The sequence below is a fragment of the Ovis canadensis genome, chromosome 1, assembly GCF_042477335.2.
Source record: "Ovis canadensis isolate MfBH-ARS-UI-01 breed Bighorn chromosome 1, ARS-UI_OviCan_v2, whole genome shotgun sequence".
NCBI lineage: Eukaryota > Metazoa > Chordata > Mammalia > Artiodactyla > Bovidae > Ovis > Ovis canadensis.
The window spans coordinates 222,388,937-222,412,019 of NC_091245.1; the positions used below are offsets into that span (position 1 = coordinate 222,388,937).

Below are 23,083 nucleotides of genomic sequence, written 5' to 3' on the forward strand. Positions count from 1 at the left end.
TTACAAATAAATTGTACCAGGCACTAGGTATTCTGAGCCACTTTTAAATGTTCCAATGCCCCTTTACAATTGGTCAGGAGAACGGAAACTGAATAGTGAAAAGTCAGACTCTTCAATCCACAAAGATCACTCTTTTCATCAGGCTGGCTAGAACTATGCCTTTAGAGTTCAGCCCTTTAACACATTTCCCCACAAAATCTTTGGGAGGAAAAATGAGTTGATATTTGGGTGTAGGGGAGCTCCAATCTGGTAACATCACTTCATGGGAAATAGATGGGGAAACAGTGGAAACAGTGTCAGACTTTATTTTGGGGGCTCCAAAATCACTTCAGATGGTGATTGCAGCCATGAAATTAAAAGACGCTTACTCCTTGGAGGAAAAGTTATGATCAACCTAGATAGCATATTCAAAAGCAGAGACATTACTTTGCCGACTAAGGTCTGTCTAGTCAAGGCTATGGTTTTTCCAGTGGTCATGGATGGATGTGAGAGTTGGACTGTGAAGAAAGCTGAGCGCTGAAGAATTGATGCTTTTGAACTGTGATGTTGGAGAAGACTCTTGAGAGTCCCTTGGACTGCAAAGAGATCCAACCAGTCCATCCTAAAGGAGACCAGTCCTGGGTGTTCATTGGAAGGACTGATGCTGAAGCTGAAACTCCAATACTTTGGCCACCTCATCTGAAGAGTTGACTCATTGGAAAAGACCCTAATGCTGGGAGGGATTGCGGGCAGGAGGAGAAGGGGATGACAGAGGATGAGATGGCTGGATAGCATCGCTGACTCAATGGATATGGGTTTGGGTAAACTCTGGGAGTTGGTGATGGACAGGGAAGCCTGGCATGCTGTGATTCATAGGGTTGCAAAGAGTCGGACATGACTGAGCTACTGAACTGAACTGAACTGAAAATCACTGCAGATGATGACTGTGGCCATGAAATTAAAAGATGCTTACTCCTTGGAAGAAAAGCTATGACCAATCTAGACAGCATGTAAAAAGCAGAGACATTACTTTGCCAACAAAGGTCCATCTAGTCAAGGCTATGGTTTATCCAGCAGTCATGTATGAATGTGAGAGTTGTACCATAAAGAAAGCTGAGTGCCGAAGAATTGATGCTTTTGAACTGTGGTGTTGGAGAAGACTCTTGAGAGTCCCTTGGACTGCAAGGAGATCCAACCAGTCCATCCTAAAGAATATCAATCCTGAGTATTCATTGGAAGGACTGATGCTAAAGCTGAAACTCCAATACTCTGGCCAGCTGATATGAAGAACTGACATGTTGGAAAAGACCCTGAAGCTGGGAAAGATTGAAGGCAAGAGAAGAAGATGACAGAGGATAAGATGGTTGGATGGCATCACCAACTTGATGGACATGAGTTTGGGTAAGCTCCAGATGTTGGTAATGGAAAGGGAAGCCTGGCATGCTGCAGTTCATGGGGTCGCAAAGAGTCGGACATAACTGAGCAACTGAACTGAACGGAATGAGTTAATATTCATTCTTTCAGTTCAGTCGCTCAGTCGTTTCTGACTCTTTGCAACCACATGAATCGCAGCATGCCAGGCTTCCCTGTCCATCACCAACTCTCGGAGTTCACTCAGACTCACGTCCATCAAGTCCGTGATGCCATCCAGCCATCTCATCCTCTCTTGTCCCCTTCTCCTCCTGCCCCCAATCCCTCCCAGCATCAGAGTCTTTTCCAATGACTTAACTCTTAGCATGAGGTGGCCAAAGTACTGGAGTTTCAGCTTTAGCATCATTCCTTCCAAAGAAATCTCAGGGCTGATCTCCTTCAGAATGGACTGGTTGGATCTCCTTGCAGTCCAAGGGACTCTCAAGAGTCTTCTGCAACACCACAGTTCAAAAGCATCAATTCTTCAGTGCTCAGCCTTCTTCACAGTCCAACTCTCACATTCATACATGACCACAGGAAAAACCATAGCCTTGACTAGACGGACCTTAGTTGGCAAAGTAATGTCTCTGCTTTTGAATATACTATCTAGGTTGCTCATAACTTTTCTTCCAAGGAGTAAGCATCTTTTAATTTCATGGCTGAGGTCACCATCTGCAGTGATTTTGGAGCCCCAAAAAATAAAGTCTGACACTGTTTCCACTGTTTCCCCATCTATTTCCCATGAAGTAATGGGACCAGATGCCATGATCTTCGTTTTCTGAATGTTGAGCTTTAAGCCAGGTTTTTCACTCTCCTCTTTCAGTTTCATCAAGAGGCTTTTTAGTTCCTCTTCACTTTCTGCCATAAGGGTGGTGTCATCTGCATATCTGAGGTTCTTGATATGTCTCCCGGCAATCTTGATTCCAGCTTGTGTTTCTTCCAGTCCAGCGTTTCTCATGATGTACTCTGCATAGAAGTTAAATAAGCAGGGTGACAATATATAGCCTTGGTGTACTCCTTTTCCTATTTGGAAGCAGTCTGTTGTTCCATGTCCAGTTCTAACTGTTGCTTCCTGACACGCTTACAGATTTCTCAAGAGGAAGGTCAGGTGGCCTGGTATTCCCATCTCTTTCAGAATTTTCCACAGTTTATTGTGATCCACACAGTCAAAGTCTTTGGCATAGTCAATAAAGCACCTGCTACTGCTGCTAAGTAGCTTCAGTCGTGTCCGACTCTGTGCGACCCTATAGACGGCAGCCCACTAGGCTCTCCTGTCCCTGGGATTATCCAGGCAAGAACACTGGAGTAGGTTGCCATTTCCTTCTCCAAGGCATGAAAATGAAAAGTGAAAGTGACGTCGCTCAGTCATGTCTGACTCTTAGCGACCCCATGGACTGCAGCCTACCAGGCTTGTCCATCCATGGGATTTTCCAGGCAAGAGTACTGGAGTGGGGTGCCATTACCTTCTCCCCAATAAAGCAGAAAGAGATGTTTTTCTGGAATTCTCTCGCTTTTTCCATGATCCAGTGGATGTTGGCAATTTGATGTCTGGTTCCTCTGCCTTTTCTAAAACCAGCTTTAACATCAGGAAGTTCACTGTTCATGTGTTGCTGAAGCCTGGCTTGGAGAATTTTGAGCATTACTTTACTATCATGTGAGATGAGTGCAATTGTGCGGTAGTTTGAGCATTCTTTGGCATTGCCTTTCTTTGAGATTGGGATGAGAACTGACCTTTTCCAGTCCTGTGGCCACTGCTGAGTTTTCCAGATTTGCTGGCATTTTGAGTGCACCACTTTCACAGCATCATCTTTCAGGATTTGAAATAGCTCCACTGGAATTCCATCACCTCCACTAGCTTTGTTCATAGTGATGCTTTCTAAGGCCCACTTGACTTCACATTCCACGATGTCTGGCTCTAGATGAGTGATCACACCATCGTGATAATCCGAGTCATGAAGATCCTTTTTGTACAGTTCTTCTGTGTATCCTTGCCACCTCTTCTTAATATCTTTGGCTTCTGTTAGGTCCATACCATTTCTGTCCTTTATCGAGCCCCTCTTTGCATGAAATGTTCCCTTGGTATCTCTGATTTTCTTGAAGAGATCTCTAGTCTTCCCCATTCTGTTCTTTTCCTCTATTTCTTTGCATTGATCACTGAAGAAGGCTTTCTTATCTCTTCTTGCTCTTCTCTGGAACTCTGCATTCAGATGCTTATATCTTTCCTTTGTTCCTTTGCTTTTCACCTCTCTTCTTTTCACAGCTATTTGTAAGGCCTCCCCAGACAGCCATTTTGCTTTTTGAATTTCTTTTCCATGGGGATGGTCTTGATCCCTGTCTCCTGTACAATGTCACGAACCTCATTCCATAGTTCTTCAGGCAGTCTATCTATCAGATCTAGGCCCTAAATCTATTTCTGTATAATCATAAAGGATTTGATTTAGGTCATACCTGAATGGTCTAGCTGTTTTCTCTACTTTCTTCAATTTGAGTCTGAATTTGGTAATAAGGAGTTCATGATCTGAGCCACAGTCAGCTCCTAGTCTTGTTTTTGTTGACTGTATAGAGCTTCTCCATCTTTGGCTGCAAAGAGTATAATCAATCTGATTTTGGTGTTGACCATCTGGTGATGTCCATGTGTAGAGTCTTCTCTTGTGTTGTTGCAAGAGGGTGTTTGCTATGACCAGTGCATTTTCTTGGCAAAACTCTATTAGTCTTTGCCCTGTTTCATTCTGCATTCCAAGGCCAAATTTGCCTGTTACTCCAGGTGTTTCTTAACTTCCTACTTTTGCATTCCAGTCTCCTATAATGAAAAGGACATCTTTTTTGGGTGTTTGTTCTAAAAGGTCTTGTAAGTCTTCATAAAACCGCTCAACTTTAATTTCTTCAGCGTTACTGGTTGGGGCATAGACTTGGATAACTGTGATATTGAATGGTTTGCCTTGGAGACGAACAGAGATCATTGTGTCGTTTTTGAGATTGCATCCAAGTATTGCATTTCGGACTCTTTTGTTGACCATGATGGCTACTCCATTTCTTCTGAGGGATTCCTGCCCAAAGTAGTAGATATAATGGTCATCTGAGTTAAATTCACCCATTCCAGTCCATTTTAGTTCACTGATTCCTAGAATGTCGATGTTCACCTTTGCCATCTCTTGTTTGACCACTTCCAATTTGCCTTGATTCATGGACCTGACATTCCAGGTTCCTATGCAATATTGCTTTTTACAGCATCAGACCTTGCTTATGTCACCAGTCACATTCACAGCTGGGTATTTTTTTTGCTTTCGGTCCATCCCTTCATTCTTTCTAGAGTTCTTTCTCCACTGATCTCCAGTAGCATATTGGGCACCTACTGACCTGGGGAGTTCCTCTTTCATTATCCTATCATTTTGCCTTTCACTCATTCTTTAACATCTTTCTATTAATAAATATATCCAATTTGCTTTCCTTTAAGTAATTACCTGAGGAAAAGGAAAGGAAAGTAACAGACATTTTGAGAAAGAATTTGTTATCTTTTTTTTGCATTTAAAAAATTGAGTTTTCTTGTCTGAGTAAAAAAACCTTTCCTTTTGAAACTATAATACTTTTGCTGAAGATGGAGCCATCTTTGGCTTCCAGGCATCATTCTCCATCTAAGATTGACACTGTGTTTACCAAAATAACAACTGATATTACTTGAAATTGTTTTTATTGTTTGTTTTGGTCTTTTTGCTATATGCATTTTGGCTATACTTGTTTGGGACCATCATTCTGTCCTTAGTTCATGAATGTTTTTCTTATGCTTTCAACAGGGAATTTGCATCATCATAATAAAATTTCTAGGCAAATACTGATTTTTTTCTGGCATTCCTTTAGTCCAAGTCTTCCTCATCTTGTAAGTCTAAATTTACTTACCATTTGCACTATAATAACAAATAAATCACACAAACAGAAACTTAACCAGCATATTTTCTGAACTTATGTGATGTTGAATGAAAATTTCTGCTAGTGCACTTCCAAACTGGTAGAACTACTCAGACCCATGAAGTTGCTTGTATATTGTTTCATAAATGGCATTCCTGGGAATGTATCCTTAAAAAATATAATTTGGTAGATAAGAAAACAAACAAAAACCAAATAAAAATATTCACTGTTAATTATTTAAAAGCTATACAAATGGCCAAATATAGGAGACAGGCTAAATAGGTATTGTGTGTGCATGTGCTAAGTCACTTCAGTGGTGCCCGACTCTTTGAGATCCTATGGACTGTAGCCTACAAGGCTCCTCTGTCCATGGAACTCTCCAGGCAAGAACACTGGATTAGGTTGCCATGCCCTCCTCCAGGGGATGTTTCTCACCCAGGGATTGAACCCGTATCTCTTCTGTCTCCTGCGCTGGCAGACAGGTTGCTTACCACTAGAGTCACCTCAGTGAAAAGGAAGACATTTGAAAACATGATTTATGACAATAAAAAAAAGATATTATAAAGGTAGTGGCCATGAAAAAGTATTATACAAAATAATATGCTATTTCATAGCTTTAATTAAATATAACTGTAGATGAGAAAGAAATAGATGGTAATATGCAAAAATGGAAATAGTTGCTGTGCTAAATGAAATAGTTATGAAACTTTTTTCAGCAATTATTATTATTGCTACTTCATTTTTGTTTGACTTTTAATTTTATTGATTTTTTAGTTAATAAAGATGCTAATTTTCATGTAAAAATTGAGGTTTAATTGACATATGTTAGGTTCAAGTGTACAACATAACGATATTATATTTATGTGGACTGTGAGATGCTCACTGCAATAAGTCTAGCTATCATCCATCACCACACAAAATTAGTTTCTTTTCTTATGATAAGAATGTTTAAGATTAGATCCTTAGCAACTTTCAAATAAATATTACAATACTGACTACAGTCATTAGGCTGTACATTACATCCTCATGACTTATTTTATAACTGGTCATTTGTACCTCTTTACCCTCTTCACTCATTTGTCCCACCCACCACCGACTTCTTCTCTAGCAACTACCAATCTGTTCTCTATGAAGTTTGTTTTCTTCTGTTTGTTCATTTGTTATATTTTTTAGAGCCGACATGTAAGTGAAATCATCAGTATTTTGGTTTATTTCATGTAGCATAATACCCTTAAGGTCCATTAATGTTGTCACAAATGGCAAGGTTTCATTCTATTTTTTAGCTGAGTAGTATTTCATTACATATGACCCATTATATATACTATCTTCTTGACCCAGGGATCAAACCTGGATCTCCTGCATTGCGGCAGATTCTTTACTGTCTGAGCCACAAGGGAAGCCTCATTATATATGATACCACATCTTTATCCATTCATTTATCAGCAAAAACTTAGATTATTAAAAAATAATACTGTAATGACAGGGAGGTTGCAGAGATCTTTTTGAGTTAATGTTTTTATTTCCTTAGGACAAATACCCAGAGAAGGCAACGGCAACTCACTCCAGTACTCCTGCCTGGAAAATCTCATGGACAGAGGAGCCTGGTAGGCTGCAGTCCATGGGGTCACGAAGAGTCAGACACGACTGAGCGACTTCACTTTCACTTTTCACTTTTCACTTTCAAGCACTGAAGAAGGAAATGGCAACCCACTCCAGTGTTCTTGCCTGGAGAATCCCAGGGATAGCAGAGCCTGGTGGGCTGCTGTCTATGGGGTCTCACAGAGTCAGACACGACTGAAGTGACTTAGCAGCAGTAGCAGCAGCAGCAGGAAAAAAATACCCATGAACAGAATTGCTAGGTCATATGGTAGTTCTATTTTTAATTTTTTGAGAAACCTCCATACTGTTTTCCATACTGGCTATACCAATTTACACTCCCACCAAAAGTGCACAAGGGTCCCTTTTCCCCAGATTTTCACCATTGTTGGTTATTTTTTGTCTTTTTTTTTTCATGAGCATAAATGATAGATTTTATTTTATTTATTATTTTTTTTAATATGCGTTCCCAAACACGAACCCCCCTCCCACCTCCCTCCCCATAACATCCCTCTGGGTCATCCCCGTGCACCAGCCCCAAGCATGCTGTATCCTGCATCGGACATAGACTGGCGATTCGATTCTTACATGATAGTATACATGTTTCAATGCCATTCTCCCAAATCATCCCACCTTCTCCCTCTCCCTCTGAGTCCAAAAGTCTGCTATACACATCTGCGTCTCTTTTGCTGTCTCGCATACAGGGTTATCGTTACCATCTTTCTAAATTCCATATACATGTGTTAGTATACTGTATTGGTGTTTTTCTTTCTGGCTTACTTCACTCTGTATAATCGGCTCCAGTTTCATCCATCTCATCAGAACTGATTCAAATGTATTCTTTTTAATGGCTGAGTAATACTCCATTGTGTGATAAAGCCATTTGAACAAGTATGAGGTAGTATCTTATTGTGGCTTTCATGTGCATCTCCCTGATGATTAGTGATGTTGAGCATCTGCATGTGCCTGTTGGCCATCTGTATGTCTTTGGAAAAGTGTCTATTCTGGTCTTTTGCCCATTTTTAATTGGATTTTATTTTGCTATTGATCTGTATGAATTCCTTATATATTTTCGGTATTAACCTTTAATCATATATATGATTGGCAAATGCCTTCTCCCATTCCATAGGCTGCCTTTTCATTTTGTTGATGGTCTCCTTCACTGGGAAGAAACTTAGTTTGATGTAGTTCCGCTTATTTATTTTCCTTATCCTCTCCTTGCTTCTGGTTGTTATTGTTCACTCAGTCATGTCCAACTCTTTGCGACCCCATGGACTACAGCACGTCAGACTATCCAGTTCTTCACTGTCTCCAGGAGTTTGCTCAAACTAATGTCCATTGACTCAATGGTGCCATTCAACCATCTCATCCTCTGTCACCCTCTTCTCCTCCTGCCCTCAGTGTCTCCCACAATCAGGGTCTTTTCCAATGAGCTGGCTCTTTGCATCAAGTGGCCAAAGTATTGCAGCTTCATTATCAGTCCTTTCAGTGAATATTCAGGGTTGATTTTCTTTAGGATTGACTGGGTTTGAGCTCTTTGCTGTTCAAGGGACTCTCAAGAATCTTCTCGAATACCACAGTTCAAAAGCATCAATTCTTCGGCACTCATCCTTCTTCACAGTCCAACTCTCACATCCACACACGACCACTGGAAAAACCATAGCCTCGACTAGACGGACCTTTGTTGGCAAAGTAATGTCTCTGCTTTTGAATATGCTATCTAGGTTGATTATAACTTTCCTTCTAAGGAGTAAGCCTCTTTTAATTTCATGGCTGCAATCACCATCTGCAGTGATTTTGAAGCCCAAAAAAATAAAGTCTGACACTCTTTCCGCTGCTTCCCCATTTATTTCCCATGAAGTGATGGGACCAGATGCCATGATCTTTGTTTTCTGAATGTTGAGCTTTAAGCCATCTTTTTCACCCTCCTCTTTCACTTTCATCAAGAAGCTTTTTAGTTCCTCTTCACTTTCTGACATAAGGGTGGTGTCATCTGCATATCTGAGGTTCTTGATATGTCTCCTGGCAATCTTGATTCCAGCTTGTGCTTCCTCCAGCCCAGCGTTTCTCATGATGTACTCTGCATATAAGTTAAATAAGAAGGGTGTTGGTCCTTCTCAAATATAAGATCTTGAATCTCTTGAATTTCTTCCAGTTTTAGGAATAAAACATTAACTTGGTGAAATCCGTCTAGATTTACAATTTTGAAATTATTCATATTGTTGAATATATGGCATATAGAAATATATAATACTATTTAAAAATGAAAACTAAGATCATGGCATCTGGTCCCATTACTTCATGGGAAATAGATGGGGAAACAGTGGAAACAGTGGCTGACTTTATTTTTTGGGGCTCCAAAATCAATGCAGATGTTGATTGCAGCCATGAAATTAAAAGACGCTTACTCTTTGGAAGAAAAGTTATTACCAACCTAGATAACATATTAAAAAGCAGAGACATTACTTTGTCAGCAAAGGTCCATGTAGTCAAGGCTATGGTTTTTCCAGTGGTCATGTATGGATGTGAGAGTTGGACTGTGAACAAGGATGAGTGCCAAAGAATTGATGCTTTTGAACTGTGGTGTTGGAGAAGACTCTTGGGAGTCCCCTGGACTGCAAGGAGAGCCAACCAGTCCATTCTGAAGGAGATCCACTCTGGGATTTCTTTGGAAGGAATGATGCTGAAGCTGAAACTCCAGTACTTTGGCCACCTCACGCGAAGAGTTGACTCATTGGAAACAACTCTGATGCTGGGAGGGATTGGGGGCAGGAGGAGAAGGGGACGACAGAGGATGAGATGGCTGGATGGCATCACTGATTTGATGGACGTGAGTCTGAGTGAACTCTGGGAGTTGGTGATGGACAGGGAGGCCTGGCATGCTGCGATTCATGGGGTCGCAAAGAGTCGGACACGACTGAGCGACTGAACTTAACTGAAAGAAACAAAAACAAAATAGAACTTACAACAGACCTAGCAAGACCAATATGAAGAGCTCTACCTAAAGGCAGAGTTATGTAAATTCAATTTATAGGCCTTGAATAGCTTCCCCAATATTGGCCTTTGAAAAGCTCTACACTGATATTTTCAAGAAACTAGCAGCACACTTCACCTTGGAAAAGTAATACTATAAAGACACTGCCATTAGTGATTTTATGTACTTCTACATACCCTTCTTGAATTTGAAATAATGGATAAGTTCAGGTAATAATTTTTGTTCTCTTTCAAATTTTATGACTAAAATATTGAGTTGTGTTTTATGACCTACATTTATTATATTCTGTACAGTCAGCCAGCCGCCTTAGGCAAAGAATACCTTTGCAGTCAGAAATAAGACTTGGGGAAGAAATCAGAGGTTTAAAATGGGTAATCATATATTCTGGAAGCTGAGGAATTTTCCAAAGATTTTGAAAAACAACCAAATATTGCGTACTGTGTAATATATGAGCAATAATTTTCCAACTCTCTATACAGTTTCTTTTTCTTTTGTGACTAGGATAATTATCTATTCATGTATGGGCCAGGATTGTTGCTATAAAACTTAATTTGTTCCAGAGCAGTTTAGGTAGGTTTTTTGGAGGAAAAGTTTGTTTAACAAATTGCACACCGACAATGGTAAGGAATTTTTAGTTATTAGGAATTCTGACAAGGTCACAGGAATTATCCAGTCTCAGGTTTTCAGTCTCAAGAGTCACATTGAAAGAATGAAATTTAAACACTGTAGATTAAACATGGTAGATTCAAAAACAAGTAAGCCTACTTAATATTTGCGTGACAGGACAAAACACTGAAACTAGATCTTTTTCTCTTTAAATTAGGTTCTCACTCTAATGGACCAGATATAATCTGTTAATATAACTTGTTTCAAAAGAATGAGAACATGGCTTCTATAGGAGAAAGAGATGGAAAGGACAGGGTTCTGACCTGGATTATGATCCTGTTGTGCTCCTAGCTTTCTAGAAGGTTCTAGATCTATCACAGTACTTTGATAAGCTTTATTTACCAATATGTGAAGCAAATATTTAACCTGGCTGTGATAAGTAAGATAGTATATTCATAAATAAAAGCATTTAAAAAATAATGTAAGTTATCATTTATTAGGGAAAAGCACAAGTCAGTCACACTGAGTTTTCACCATAGTATTAACATCACAGGCTGCTGCTGCTTAGTCGCTTCAGTGGTGTCTGACTCTGTGAGACCCTATAGACTGTAGCTCACCAGGTTCCTCTGTCTTTGGGATTCTCCAGACAAAAGTCCTGGAGTGGGTTGCCATGCCCTCCTGCAGGGGATCTTTCTGACCCAGGGATCAAAGCCGGTTCTTCTGCATTGCAGGCAGGTTATTTACCATCTGAGCCACCAGGGAAGCTCATAGACTAGCTAGATTGTAAATTCGGTTTATTTTATGGGTTTTAATATCAGAGCCCACCTAAAAATTTTCTGCACAGGGGCTGTCCTTAAGCAGTAGTTGTGGCTAAACAGATCTACTCTCAGTTTGAGCATTCACTGGCTATTATTGACAGTGGTGACTAAAATCTGGTTAAAGTATCTAAAAAATTATGCAGCATATGATAAATTACACTACTAAGGCTTTTGAGAAATAATTTACTTTTCTAGAATTTAGGTCAAGAGCAAAAGCAAAATTATCAGTTATGCATAAACTCAATTTTCTTTCCCTTCAAGAACTTAGAACAAATGTGCTATGGATTTTCTCTGAAGAGGTTTATAGTTATTAAGTTTGTTTTACTTGTTTTTTTTTACATAGGGAGTCTACTGGCCTTTAAAATGCAACTTAGCAGTGTAACTGATGTATTTTTTGCCACCAATAAAACCAATACATATGACAAAATGAATGCATACTCATTTCAGCCTCTAAGATTTGTTTTTAAATTATTCTGTTTGCAGCCAGGAGAAAAACATGAGATCATTTCTTTCCCTTCTGCCAAAGACAAGCTGACTTCCCCAACTCACGCAGGCAGTCGAGCGCTAGTCTATCACCGTAGCGTGCTCAAGTCTCCGGACTAGCGCCCTGCCACCTGTGGGGACGCGCTAGGACGCGGGATGGGGCAAGACTCAGTAGGCAAGGCATCTGATTTACAAGAAAACTGTGGTCATTTAGCTATGTGTGCCTGCCGCATCTGCCCACTGGACAGGGAAAGAAGGAAAGGTGCTCTGTGGAGGGTACACGGTTGTTCCCATTCACTCTCCCCCACTTCATACACTGTAATCTTCTCCCCACGTGCTTTCCAAGTGCAGGATCACAGATACACTTCCACGCGCGCGCGCACACCCACGCACACCCACGCACACACACACACACACACACACACACACACACACACCGTCTCTCTCCCAGACGGCAGCCGGGACTCGTCTCTCGTGCACCCCAACTTCTCTGCGGCTGGCTCCACGGCCTCTCCCCATCATCCGCACTCCACGTGGGCGTAACCCGGCGCCAGGCCGCCAGGCTGCCCAAGGAGCCCTTCGCCCGACCAAGAGCTCGAGGGAGGGCGCGGCCCAGGGGTCGGACGGACAAAGCGGGCGTCCAATCGAGCCCGGTACTGCCTCCCCGAAGGGAGGGAACGGCGGCTCTGACCGGCCCAATGAGCGAGGAGCCCGAGTGGGACTTCCTCCCGGAATCCCGTTGGCCAAAATAGCGGGGCCGTGGGTGACACGTAAGTTGGGTGGGAGGCGGCGGCCGCCGAGGTTCGGCAGCCCCGTCAGTGACACCGGCCCGCCGTCCCCCCCAAACTCGGCCGGGACAGCCAGTCGCCCACCCAGCTACTCACCCCCGCGAGCCGCGCGCCGAGAGGCTGCCTGGAGTCCGCCTCCCTTTGTTGGGGCCGCACCCCCTCCTTTTGGTGGCCACAGTCGCGCAGTGGGAGCCACCGCGAGGGGGCGGGGAGCGGCCGGGGCGGGACTCCGAGCGCCGCCGGGGGCAGCCGGGCCAAAAAGTGGGGAGGAGGGAGAGAGGCAGGCGGCGTCTGGGGACCGGCGCGAGGACAGCCCGCCGGAAAGTATGCGGAGGGCCCCCTCCCGGGCCCGGGCACTCGCGGAGAGTCAGCCTCGCAAAAGTTTGGCGGCGGCGGTGGCCGCCTCGGCGGCGTCGATGGCTGCGCGCCCCGCCGCGCGCGGGGGCTGAGCGGGCGCCACTTCCCCTCCGGCCCGGCTTTTGTGTCTCGCGTCTCCTCCTCATGCTGCGTCCGGCCACCTCCTTCGGCGGCCGCAGTTGAGGCGCTTGCTCGGGCCAAGGGGAGGAAGGCACGGCGGCGGCGCGGACGGCCGCGGCGCGGGGCCCCGGCGGGACTATGGGAAACGGGATGTGCTCCCGAAAGCAGAAGCGGATCTTTCAGACGCTGCTGCTGCTAACCGTGGTATTCGGCTTTCTCTATGGCGCGATGCTCTACTACGAGCTGCAGACGCAGCTGCGGAAAGCCGAGGCGGTGGCGCTCAAGTACCAGCAGCACCAGGAGTCCCTTTCCGCCCAGTTACAAGGTACGGTTAACGGGATGCGCGCGGCCAGTGGCCAAGTTTGCCCCGCTCCTCCCGCCCTGGCTGGAAAAGTGGCTTTGGCGAGCCGTTGGCCCTGCGGGTGCCGCCACCTCTGACCTTAAGGGACAGCAGAGGCAGCTTCTCCGGGCCTCCGGACCCCGGAGTGTCAGAGGGCATGACACTTCCCCACCCTCCGGCCTCCTCCGGCGGTTACATTTGAAACTGGTAGCACAACCCCTGTCCCACTGGGCGATGGGATGGGCGGGTGCACGCGAGTCTCTTACCCCAGCACTTGTCATTTGTCAAAAGGCCCAGCAGCCATCTAGGCAGAGAAACCAGGATCCCTGCCTCCGCTCTGCCAGTGTATCCGGAGGAGCTTGGTTTTCTGGTTTCTAGGTATTTGCTTTTCAGCTGACTTTGTCAGTAGCCTAAGAAATGGGCAGTTTGGCCGAGACTTCTCAAACTCTGCTGTTTTTCCCCCAAGGAAATTAAACCTGCCCCAGTGGTCCGAACTAATGCTCTACATGAATGTAGCCTACACTTGCTAGTATCTTATTTCTGCTAACTCGGTAGTGTGACTTTAGAGATGTTCAATGTGTTGGGGAAAGTACACACTACTGTTCACCATCCTGCACATATGTTTTTGGAAAAATTTTTTTAAAAAGGTTGAATTGTTTTCCTAATTAACTTTTAGTTTATCCCAGAAGGGGGGTGGTGTGTGTGTGTGTGTGTGTGTGTGTTACAGTTAGCCTTGAGAAGCACAAGAGGAGAAACCTGGTTTTTCACTTTGCCAAATATACAGCAAGCACAATGTGAGCAAGACCTGCAGAATGACTTAAGCTCCTATTCTTCTATTTTAGAATCCCATTTAATGTAAATTTCAGGCACATAAATGATGCATGACTGCAAATTCAGAACCAGGTGGCCTTGTTAAGAGCAGCGTCATCCTGTACGTATTTTTTGAAAGCTTTTTCTTGTACTCTTGGTTAGTTTTCAACACTCATGCAGCCCTCTCCCTAACCAGAACAAGTAATAATAGTAAAGGGCTGTGAGTAGTGAAATGTTGACAGTCTTTGCTGATAATGCAAATAGAGCTTATTTCACATTACTAGGAAGATACAAGCTGCATGGCTGGTGTCTGTCACTGTATATTTATACAAATATAAAACAGATGCCCTTTCAGGACTTAGCTATTTTGAATGTTCTCTCTAGTTAAAAAAAATAATAAGAAAAATGATCCACAGCTGATTCTTGCTCTTATTTGTTTTTCCCAGTTTAGAAGTAAAGGAAGTATTTTTAGCTTACTGAAGCTGTGTCACCACAGGCAATGAAAATATGTGAGCTGGGTTTGTTTCAAAAGGAAAATCTGTTTTGATTCAGCCTTAGGTTAAAAAGTTTTTTTCTGTAAAATGTGTTGAGATTTACTCATAAATTACTGTTGGTTTGCAAAGTATGGATATTTATTTATTTACTTAGAAGATACTAGTGGTTTCCTGGTGAAGTTCAGTGCAGTTAGATCCAGGGAAATATTTGCCATTTAGGAGTACAATGGCAGGACTGCATTTTCACACTTGTGATAGGAAGGGTGTATGGTGGATGGTACAAGGTCAGTGCCTTGTTCTTTTAGTTCAGGAGACTCAAGAGCAGGTGCTATCAATAGTTCATCAAAACACCCTCCGCTCTGAGCAGTGTCCGACCCTGAGGGAGGGTCAATGTATCTATTCACTCAACAAACAAAAATTAACTGTGGTAAGAAAACTAGTTCCAAGTACTTTTGTTTGCTTTCTCAGATTTCATTTCCCGAAAAAACTCAAGTAACAGCAGTGAAATATTAACCCAAGCACCATATTTGCCTTAATTCCCAGTGGTAGAACTCATTGACTGAGGAGGTCCCAATTTCTGAGTCATAGCCTTTATTTGCAGTATTCTATTTAGAAGATCAGGCTCAGTGTCTTTTCTCCTTTTATTTCCCTTCTTTTGGTGATGGTAGTGGGGAAGAGGAGTAGTTCTTGGTATCCAAGACCATTATAGTGCGTAGCAGTTGCTTTGCTGCAAGAGATGAAAACAAAAATGTAGCCAGTTTGAATGAGTGACCTTACAGTCCATTTCTTAATTTATCCTTTTGCGATTTCCTTTTGAATTGTGCTGCAGCAATTGCAGTATGATTGTGTGTGAAGAATTATCTCCCACTCAGATTAGTTTCTTCTTCTGCAGTTTTTCTTTTTTCACACTTGACTTCTATTCTGTGGCATTTTATTTTGAATTTCCCATCAAAATGAAGATTTTTTGATGGCAGGTAGCTTTTCTTCCCTTTTCCAATGACAAATGACATTTTACTTGGCAGTGCTATGTACGACCAGCATAGATTTGTTTTTAGGACATTAGACTTATTTAGCTATGTGAAATCTCTTGACCTGGCTTGGATTAAAATCAGTTAATCATGAGTGGCAAAAAAAAAGAAAAAGCTGGTTGAAAAACTTTTAGTTTGGCCATGTATTCTGAAGGTGTCATTTGTTAAATGAACATATTTGAGTCATCTTCAGTTTAATGATGGGTTGTACACTAGACATTAAAAGTAGGTTAAGTCTAACTCCAAGTGCATTTTGGAGTCAGACAGTCTTGTAAATAGGAAATGGTGGGGGTGATGTGAAAGTTTAAGACTTAGCAATGCCCCCTCCACTAAAAACAAATGTCTGCGTCTGCCAGCCTAGCCTTTCTGTCTTCCACCCATAATATTCCTTAATTATATTGAGGAGTAGAGCAGAGGTTACCTCTGGTGGCAGAGGCAGTAGTAACAACCTTTGATTAGCTCAGTGTTTTAGCTAAGTTAAAAATTAAGAAAAAAACACTTTTGGGGCCACTCAGTATTTTCTATGTCTATGAAGAGTGTCTGAGCTTTGACTGCCCATTAGAATCACCTGGGCAGCTCCCAGGCCTGTTAAGTCACAATCTGTCGGGGTGGAAACCTTCTGGCAATCTCCCCAGGTGATTGCAGTGCCGCAGCCAAGGTTGAGAACCACAGGTCTGTAGTCTTGAGACAGCTGATTCACACATTGACTTCACTGGCTTGGCTGAAAAGACATTTGACTTTTTTTTTTTTCTTTTAACCCAAGCATGTGATTAAAATTCTAGCCCTGCAACTTTTTGTGTGATCTTGGGCCTCATTTTTCTTATTTATATAATGGAGATTAGAATGGCCTATTTCATAAAATACTGTAAGGATAAAATAATACCTATGAAGTCCCGTGGCGGATTCATGTTGATGTATGGCAAAAGCAATACAATATTGTAAAGTAATTAGCCTCCAATTAAAATAAATAAATTTAAATTAAAAAAATAATTAATACCTATGAAGCTTCTGGGGTTCCCTGGTGGCTCAGTGGTAAAAAATCCACCTGCCAACACAGTTAGATCCCTGGGTCTCGAAGATCCCTGGGTCTCGAAGATCCCTCAGAGGAAGAAAAGGCAACCCACTCCAGTATCCTTGCCTGGGAAATCCCATGGACTGAGGAGCCTGGGGGGCTACAGTCCCTAGAGTTACAAAAGAGTCAGACACAACTTAGCAACTAAACAACAGCAAAGGAAGCTTCTAGCACATAGTAGGTACTGCTCATTCACGATTAGCTTTTGTTATCATTACGGTTTCTGTTTAAGAGATTTGACCTCTTTTTCTTCCCACAGTTGCCGTGCGTAAAATTTTGAAATTCACAGACTTTGTTTTTATCATTAGCTCCTTTTTTGTTGTACCTAAATGCACATCAAAGAAAATAGGTAGACTGGCATAAATCGAAGTACTTTACTCGGAGAAGGGACCCTCCCTGATAATTTAAAGTTAGAATTCAAGTCTGGTTACTAATTAACTGTATATTATGTCAAATTAGTAGAGGGAGTGATAGCCAGAGATAGGAGTAACCTTGTGCAATAAGATCTGGGAGAGGGATGCAACTATGTATAAAAAATTTTTTTAAGTAGGGTCAAACAGTCACTAGTTCTTAAAACACTGTATTACGTTATTGCAGTGCTCTTGGTCTTCCCAGGGATGACCAGAAACCATGGAGAAAAAGTTCATATGTTGTCTTCTATGCTTCTATTTCTGGAGAAGGCGATGGCACCCCACTCCAGTACTCTTGCCTGGAAAATCCTATGGACGGAGGAGCCTGGTAGCTAAGGGTCGGACATGACTGATGCTTCTATTTCAGATCAGTGTGTGACAGTTATTTAAAATAAACAGGTTTGGTGCTTAAGGCTGACATGGTTAATTTAAGTTAGTTGTCCCTTGCATGGTGTTCCCCTGAGACATGGGATGACCCATTTACCTGAGCATGAAAGCATACTGTTTCTGGCTACTATTTTTCGACCTCCCCTGAATCTGTTTAAAGAATAAAAAGTGTCCTTCAGCTAAGGGCCAGATTTTTTTTTGTGGTGGTTCTTCTTTCTGTTGTTCTTTCATCTCCAGTGCTTGGCATGATAGCTGCTCAATAAATAGTAGGTCTATACCTATGTGTATTGGCTCTCTGCTGATTGCTTATATAAGGTGGGCAGTGAAATGTAGTGGATGTGGGCTGAGGAGTCAGAGTGCTTGGATTTGATGTCTTGCTATATTTTTCTTTTTTTTTAAACCAGCTGGTGATCTTGGTTTTGCCTTCCCAGGTGGCGGCACACTGGTAAAGAATCTACCTGCCAATGCAGGAGACGTGGGTTCCATCCCTCAATCAGGAAGATCCCCTGGAGTAGGAAACGGCAACCCACTCCAGTATTCTTGCCTGGGAAATCCCATGGACAGAGGAGCCTGGTGGGCTACAGTCTGTGGGGTCGCAAAAGAGCTGGACACAACTTGACGACTAAGGAGCTTCCCGACCCAGGGATCGAACCCTGATCTCCTGCATTCCAGGCAGACACTTTAACCTCTGAGCCACCAGGGAAGTCCAAACAACAAACAGATATTGTCTATTAAATGGACATTTTCACTGAAGTACAGATATCTTACAGTTAAAAGGTGAAATTTATTAGGCTGTTTTTGTTTAATTCTGTTCTGTTTAAAAAATGGAACAGAAATGACAACTTTTTAAGTTCAGTCAGTTTTATTTGTATGTAAAATCCTGCCTTAAAATTCATTCCCTGAATAAAAGATAAAACTTTGGAAAGTATGACTCAATTAAGACTTCTGTTGAATATATGTGACATGCACGGACATGTTTGCTTCTGCACATTATACCTGCCTTGGTCATCCCTGTAATGGAACTCACCAATATTGGTTGACCAGGGAAGAGAATTGCCCATTATCTGTGAGCCTTTTGCTTTGCTGTAACTTTTTATTTTATATTGGGGTAAAGCTAATGCCTAGCGTGCTGTAGTCCGTGTGGTGGCAAAGTCAGCCATGACTGAGCAACTGAACAACAACAGCAAAGCATCTGATTAACAACGTTTTGACAGCTTCAGGTGAACAGCAGAGGGCCTCAGCCACACATACACATGTATCATTCTCCCCTAAACTCCCCTCTGGTCCTGGCTTCCATGTGCTATACAGTAGGTCCTTGTTGATTATCCATTTTAAATATAGCACTGTGTACATGACCTTTGGAAACTCCCTAACTATCTCTTCCCCACCATTCCTTCCCCCCCGCAACCCCATGCACCATGCACCACCGGCAGCAGTAAGTTTGTTCTCTTAAGTCTGTGAGTCTCTTTCTAGTTTATAAGTAAGTTCATTTGTATCATTTCTTTTTAGATTCCATGTATAAGGGGTGAGTGAGCCTTTTAAGTCTCAAGTATGTTGTACAGTTGACTACATCCACATGGATTGGGAACCTTACCTTGAGCTTTTAAAATTCCCTTTTGCCTCACCAAGAGCGTGGACATAAGACTAGGTTTTAGAGACTTAAGGAATGGGTGAATTGGGAGTTTGAGAATGAAGACTGAAGCTGAGAGTACCAAAGTGCAGAGGATTTGAGAGGAACCAGAAGATGGAAGAGAGAAAGAGAGGCAAGGGGACTAACATCAGTTTATGACATTTCAGAACATTGGAGAAGATTCTTGCCCCCACCTCCCTGTCCTAAAAAGAAAAAAATAGGGAATAGGGAAGGGGATGTGGGTTTGGCATCAGATATTGTTTGAATACAACTCCGGTGTTTACCAGTGGAGTGACCTTGAGCACACAGGTAACCTCTGTGAACTTCGGTTTCTTCATAGTGCCCCGAGGATAGCAATGTCTATTTTGCACACTTGCATGGACTAGAAATAATACATTGAATGTGACTGGCACGAATCCCAGAGTGTGTCACTATGACATTTACTAGGAAACCAGGACTTGCTGTTGTAGTATTAGCATTGGCTGCTTTTCATTTCATTTGCCCACCGTATTACATCTGGAAGGTAACAGTTATTAGCTGTGGTCTAAAGGTGGCTCCTTTTGGAGCCATATGCTCAACTTGGCTGAAACTTACTTGATTTAAGACGCTCTCGCTCTGTCATTTCTACCGTATTGACCCTTTTTTGGTAAGAAAGGACCTGAGAATGCTGTACATGGTAATAACTAAGTGTTGCTGTTTTTCATTTTGACAACTCAGTGTTCTTATTTTATCACTGAGGACAAAATGTTTTTGCTACTCTTGCCAGTCAGTGGTTTGTGGTTTTTGTAGCTGTGTTTGGAAGTGAAAGTTATGCATAATATAACTGTACTTTAAAATAAAAATGGCCAACTGTATTTTGTCTTTCAAGCCATTAAAGCGAATTTATTTTGACAGAAATTTGGAAATTTCCTTGGAAGAATTAAATTATGTGAAGTACATACCATTTATTGTCTCCCACATTCATGGTCTGTGCTAAGCATGATACTTGCATTTTCTCACTAACACTGAACCAAGCACTGTGGTGTGAATGGGCAATCTGAGGCTCAGAGGGGTTAATTAACTTTCCAGCGTCAAGGTCGAATCTAATGAATCTGAATTTGGAACCCTAATGTGACTTTGTAGCCTGGGTTCTTTCCACAGTACTACATTGCCCTCAAAATTATTTTAGTGTCTCATGATGATATTAATGGTTTGGAGAAAGTGGGTTAGGTGGGTCGTGTGAGGATTTAAGATAAAATTTAGAATCAGAAGTAACAAGTCTGATTATTTCATACAGCATCTCCAGAGTGTAGGGCATTTGGTGCAGTTACAGAATGTGATTTTAGTTGATTCTTGAGTTGATTTTAGGTGGTCTGCACATGCTGCTTGAAATAACATAGAATCACATGAGAAACGGCTGGTTTTTTTGAATTCCCTTTCAGTGTTTTCTTGACAAGTCAAGGAGGAACTCTCAGTTTGATTCTAGAACCTCTCGTTGATGTAGCTGCTCATTTGTTTTTCTTAAAGAGAGCAGACTTCAGGCAGCCAAACAGCCTGATAGCTAGACTTCAATAATTGTTTTGTTGTTTTATTGCATTTAAATTTCACAATTACCGCCCATTGATGCCACATAAGTCAGATTTTTCATTTACAAGGTAGTAATGTAAAGTTTCCCTTTTAGAAGTTTATTATAGGGGAAAAAGTGAACATTTGGTATTTCACAGTACAGGTTTTGCATGCACGGAATAAGAATAAGATGCAGGAGTACCTGCATCTCCGAAGTTTAGGAACAGATCAAACCCCTTCGTGATACCGAAACTGTATTTTACAGTTAAGAAAACAGTTTGGAAGAGGATGAGTCACTAAGTATGTGTCTCAAGCTGAGCCCAGAGTCCACAAACACTGACTTCCAGAGCCACATAGCATTCCTCCAGGGCTGCACCCTGCAGCCCCTGGAGACCAGCAGCACCCTCATTGCAGTTTGAGCTGAAATGGGTGTTGCTATTTTTAAACAATGCTCTGTAGTTCTGAATGGCACACTTGTGTTCTTTGTTTTTATTGGCTTATGGGTGCTTTTCCAGAGGACATGCCAGCCATTGCCCTACGCTAATAAGCCTCACTAAATAGGCTCATAGCCTGGAGGGATGCAGGCATGAAGTAAATTGCTCGTTATAATAGTGTGACATTTTAAAAAATATTGCTTTAGCTATTTTTCGTATATAAAATGTCATAATATGATAGGTAATGAATAGAAAGATGTGCTGTCACTCTGAAGGATGAGGCATTTTAGAGCATTTGAATGACACCATTTCCTTTCCTTTGAGAATAAGTGAATTTAAGAAAAATATATTATCATTTTAGGAGAGTCAAACATTTCATTTCCTATTTCACATCTCATTTAAAGCCCCTTTTTTAAGTGAAATTTAAAAAAAAAATCTACAACTCAAGCTATGTAAGAGAACTTTGACATTGCTTATATGCTGTAGACAATAGCTGCTGCTGCTGCTGCTGCTAAGTTGCTTCAGTCGTTTGCAACTCTGTGTGAGCCCATAGACAGCAGCCCACTAGGCTCCCCCGTCCTTGGGATTCTCCAGGCAAGAATACTGGAGTGGGTTGCCATTTCCTTCTCCAGTGCATGAAAGTGAAAAGTGAAAGTGAAGTCGCTCAATCATGTCCAACTCCTAGTGGCCCCATGGACCATAGCCTACCAGGCTCCTCTGTCCATGGGATTTTCCAGGCAAGAGTACTGGAGTGGGTTGCCATTGCCTTCTCCGAGACAATAGCTATGATACTATAAAAATAAAATATTCTAAATATAGATTAAAAATGGGAAGTTGGTAAATTGGTTATTTAGTTTGATTAGTGTGGAACAGTTTATTAAGCTTTACATTAGTGAGATTTAGTATTATAAATCTATATTTCCTACAGCATTGACCTCTCAACCTAATAACAAATATTTAGAGGAAATTTTTAAAAGGATTTTATATCCTTTATAAAGATTTGTTTTTGAAAAACATGTTAAATTCGACTGATGTCAAACATCACTTTTATTAGAAAATGAAAAAAAATCCTCCTTACAGGTAAGTGTCAGCTCAAAATCCAGAGGTCATCTAAGTTTTATCTGGGTGTGGGTACGGCTCCTTGGAAGTAGTTCCTCGAGTATAACTTCTCAAGTTCAGTTCCTCTTCACTGATGGATCTGTGAGACTAAACCTCAGTTCAAGCAACATACAACGGTGGAGCCGGCATAAGATACCTACAGCTTCTTATTCAAAAAAAAGCACGAAGTACAAGGCATGTGGGAGTTGTTGGTCCATGAAAATTCTGAAATCCAGTTAGGCAAATGTTCCTCAGCTAGGTTCAGACCTGGGAGTAATCCTTCATGGTTCTTGATTCTACCCTTTGGAGTATTGAGTTACCCTTCCTATTCATGAAGGGTGGTATGTGTTTACATTTGAGTTTTCTCAGCCTGTTTCTTGCCTGTAGAAAGTTGGGGGTTTATGGTGTGTTTTCATTTAGGACCCTTTCCATTCCTACTAGTCAAAACTGGCAGTGTTTCTCCTAATAAAATCCTCTCAAAACTATTGTGGGTCTCCCATGAGGCTTATTGAGGTTTACTCTTGTTAGTCAAAAAGCACACCCATCTTAGAGATGATTCCTTCTCTACCTTGGGTTTCTGCAAAAATAAGGGAGAGACAGTGCCCTTTAACTTAGCAAAATCCTGTTGAGAGAACCTGTGTTAGGTGAGCTTGATTAAGGAAACTCGCACTTAAGAGAACCTGTGTGAGTCACACCCTTAAAAGTTGTAGGAGGTCTTATAGCCTGATTGAACAATACTCTGACATGCCGCATTTCCCAGGGCTTACCAAAAGGATTTCA

General features: G+C 42.0%; 1 protein-coding gene across 4 annotated transcripts in view; it reads left to right on the top strand.

Moving 5' to 3' along the window:
* Window positions 1-10,368: 10,368 nt before the first annotated feature.
* Window positions 10,369-23,083, top strand: part of GOLIM4 (golgi integral membrane protein 4) — an 86,033-nt gene continuing 73,318 nt past the window's right edge. For all 4 annotated transcript variants that reach the window (XM_069560879.1, XM_069560884.1, XM_069560890.1 and 1 more), the window contains exon 1: window positions 10,369-13,380. In XM_069560879.1, the coding sequence (XP_069416980.1) occupies window positions 13,194-13,380 (187 nt within the window). In that variant the 5' untranslated portion in view covers window positions 10,369-13,193. The remainder of the gene's footprint in view (window positions 13,381-23,083) is intronic.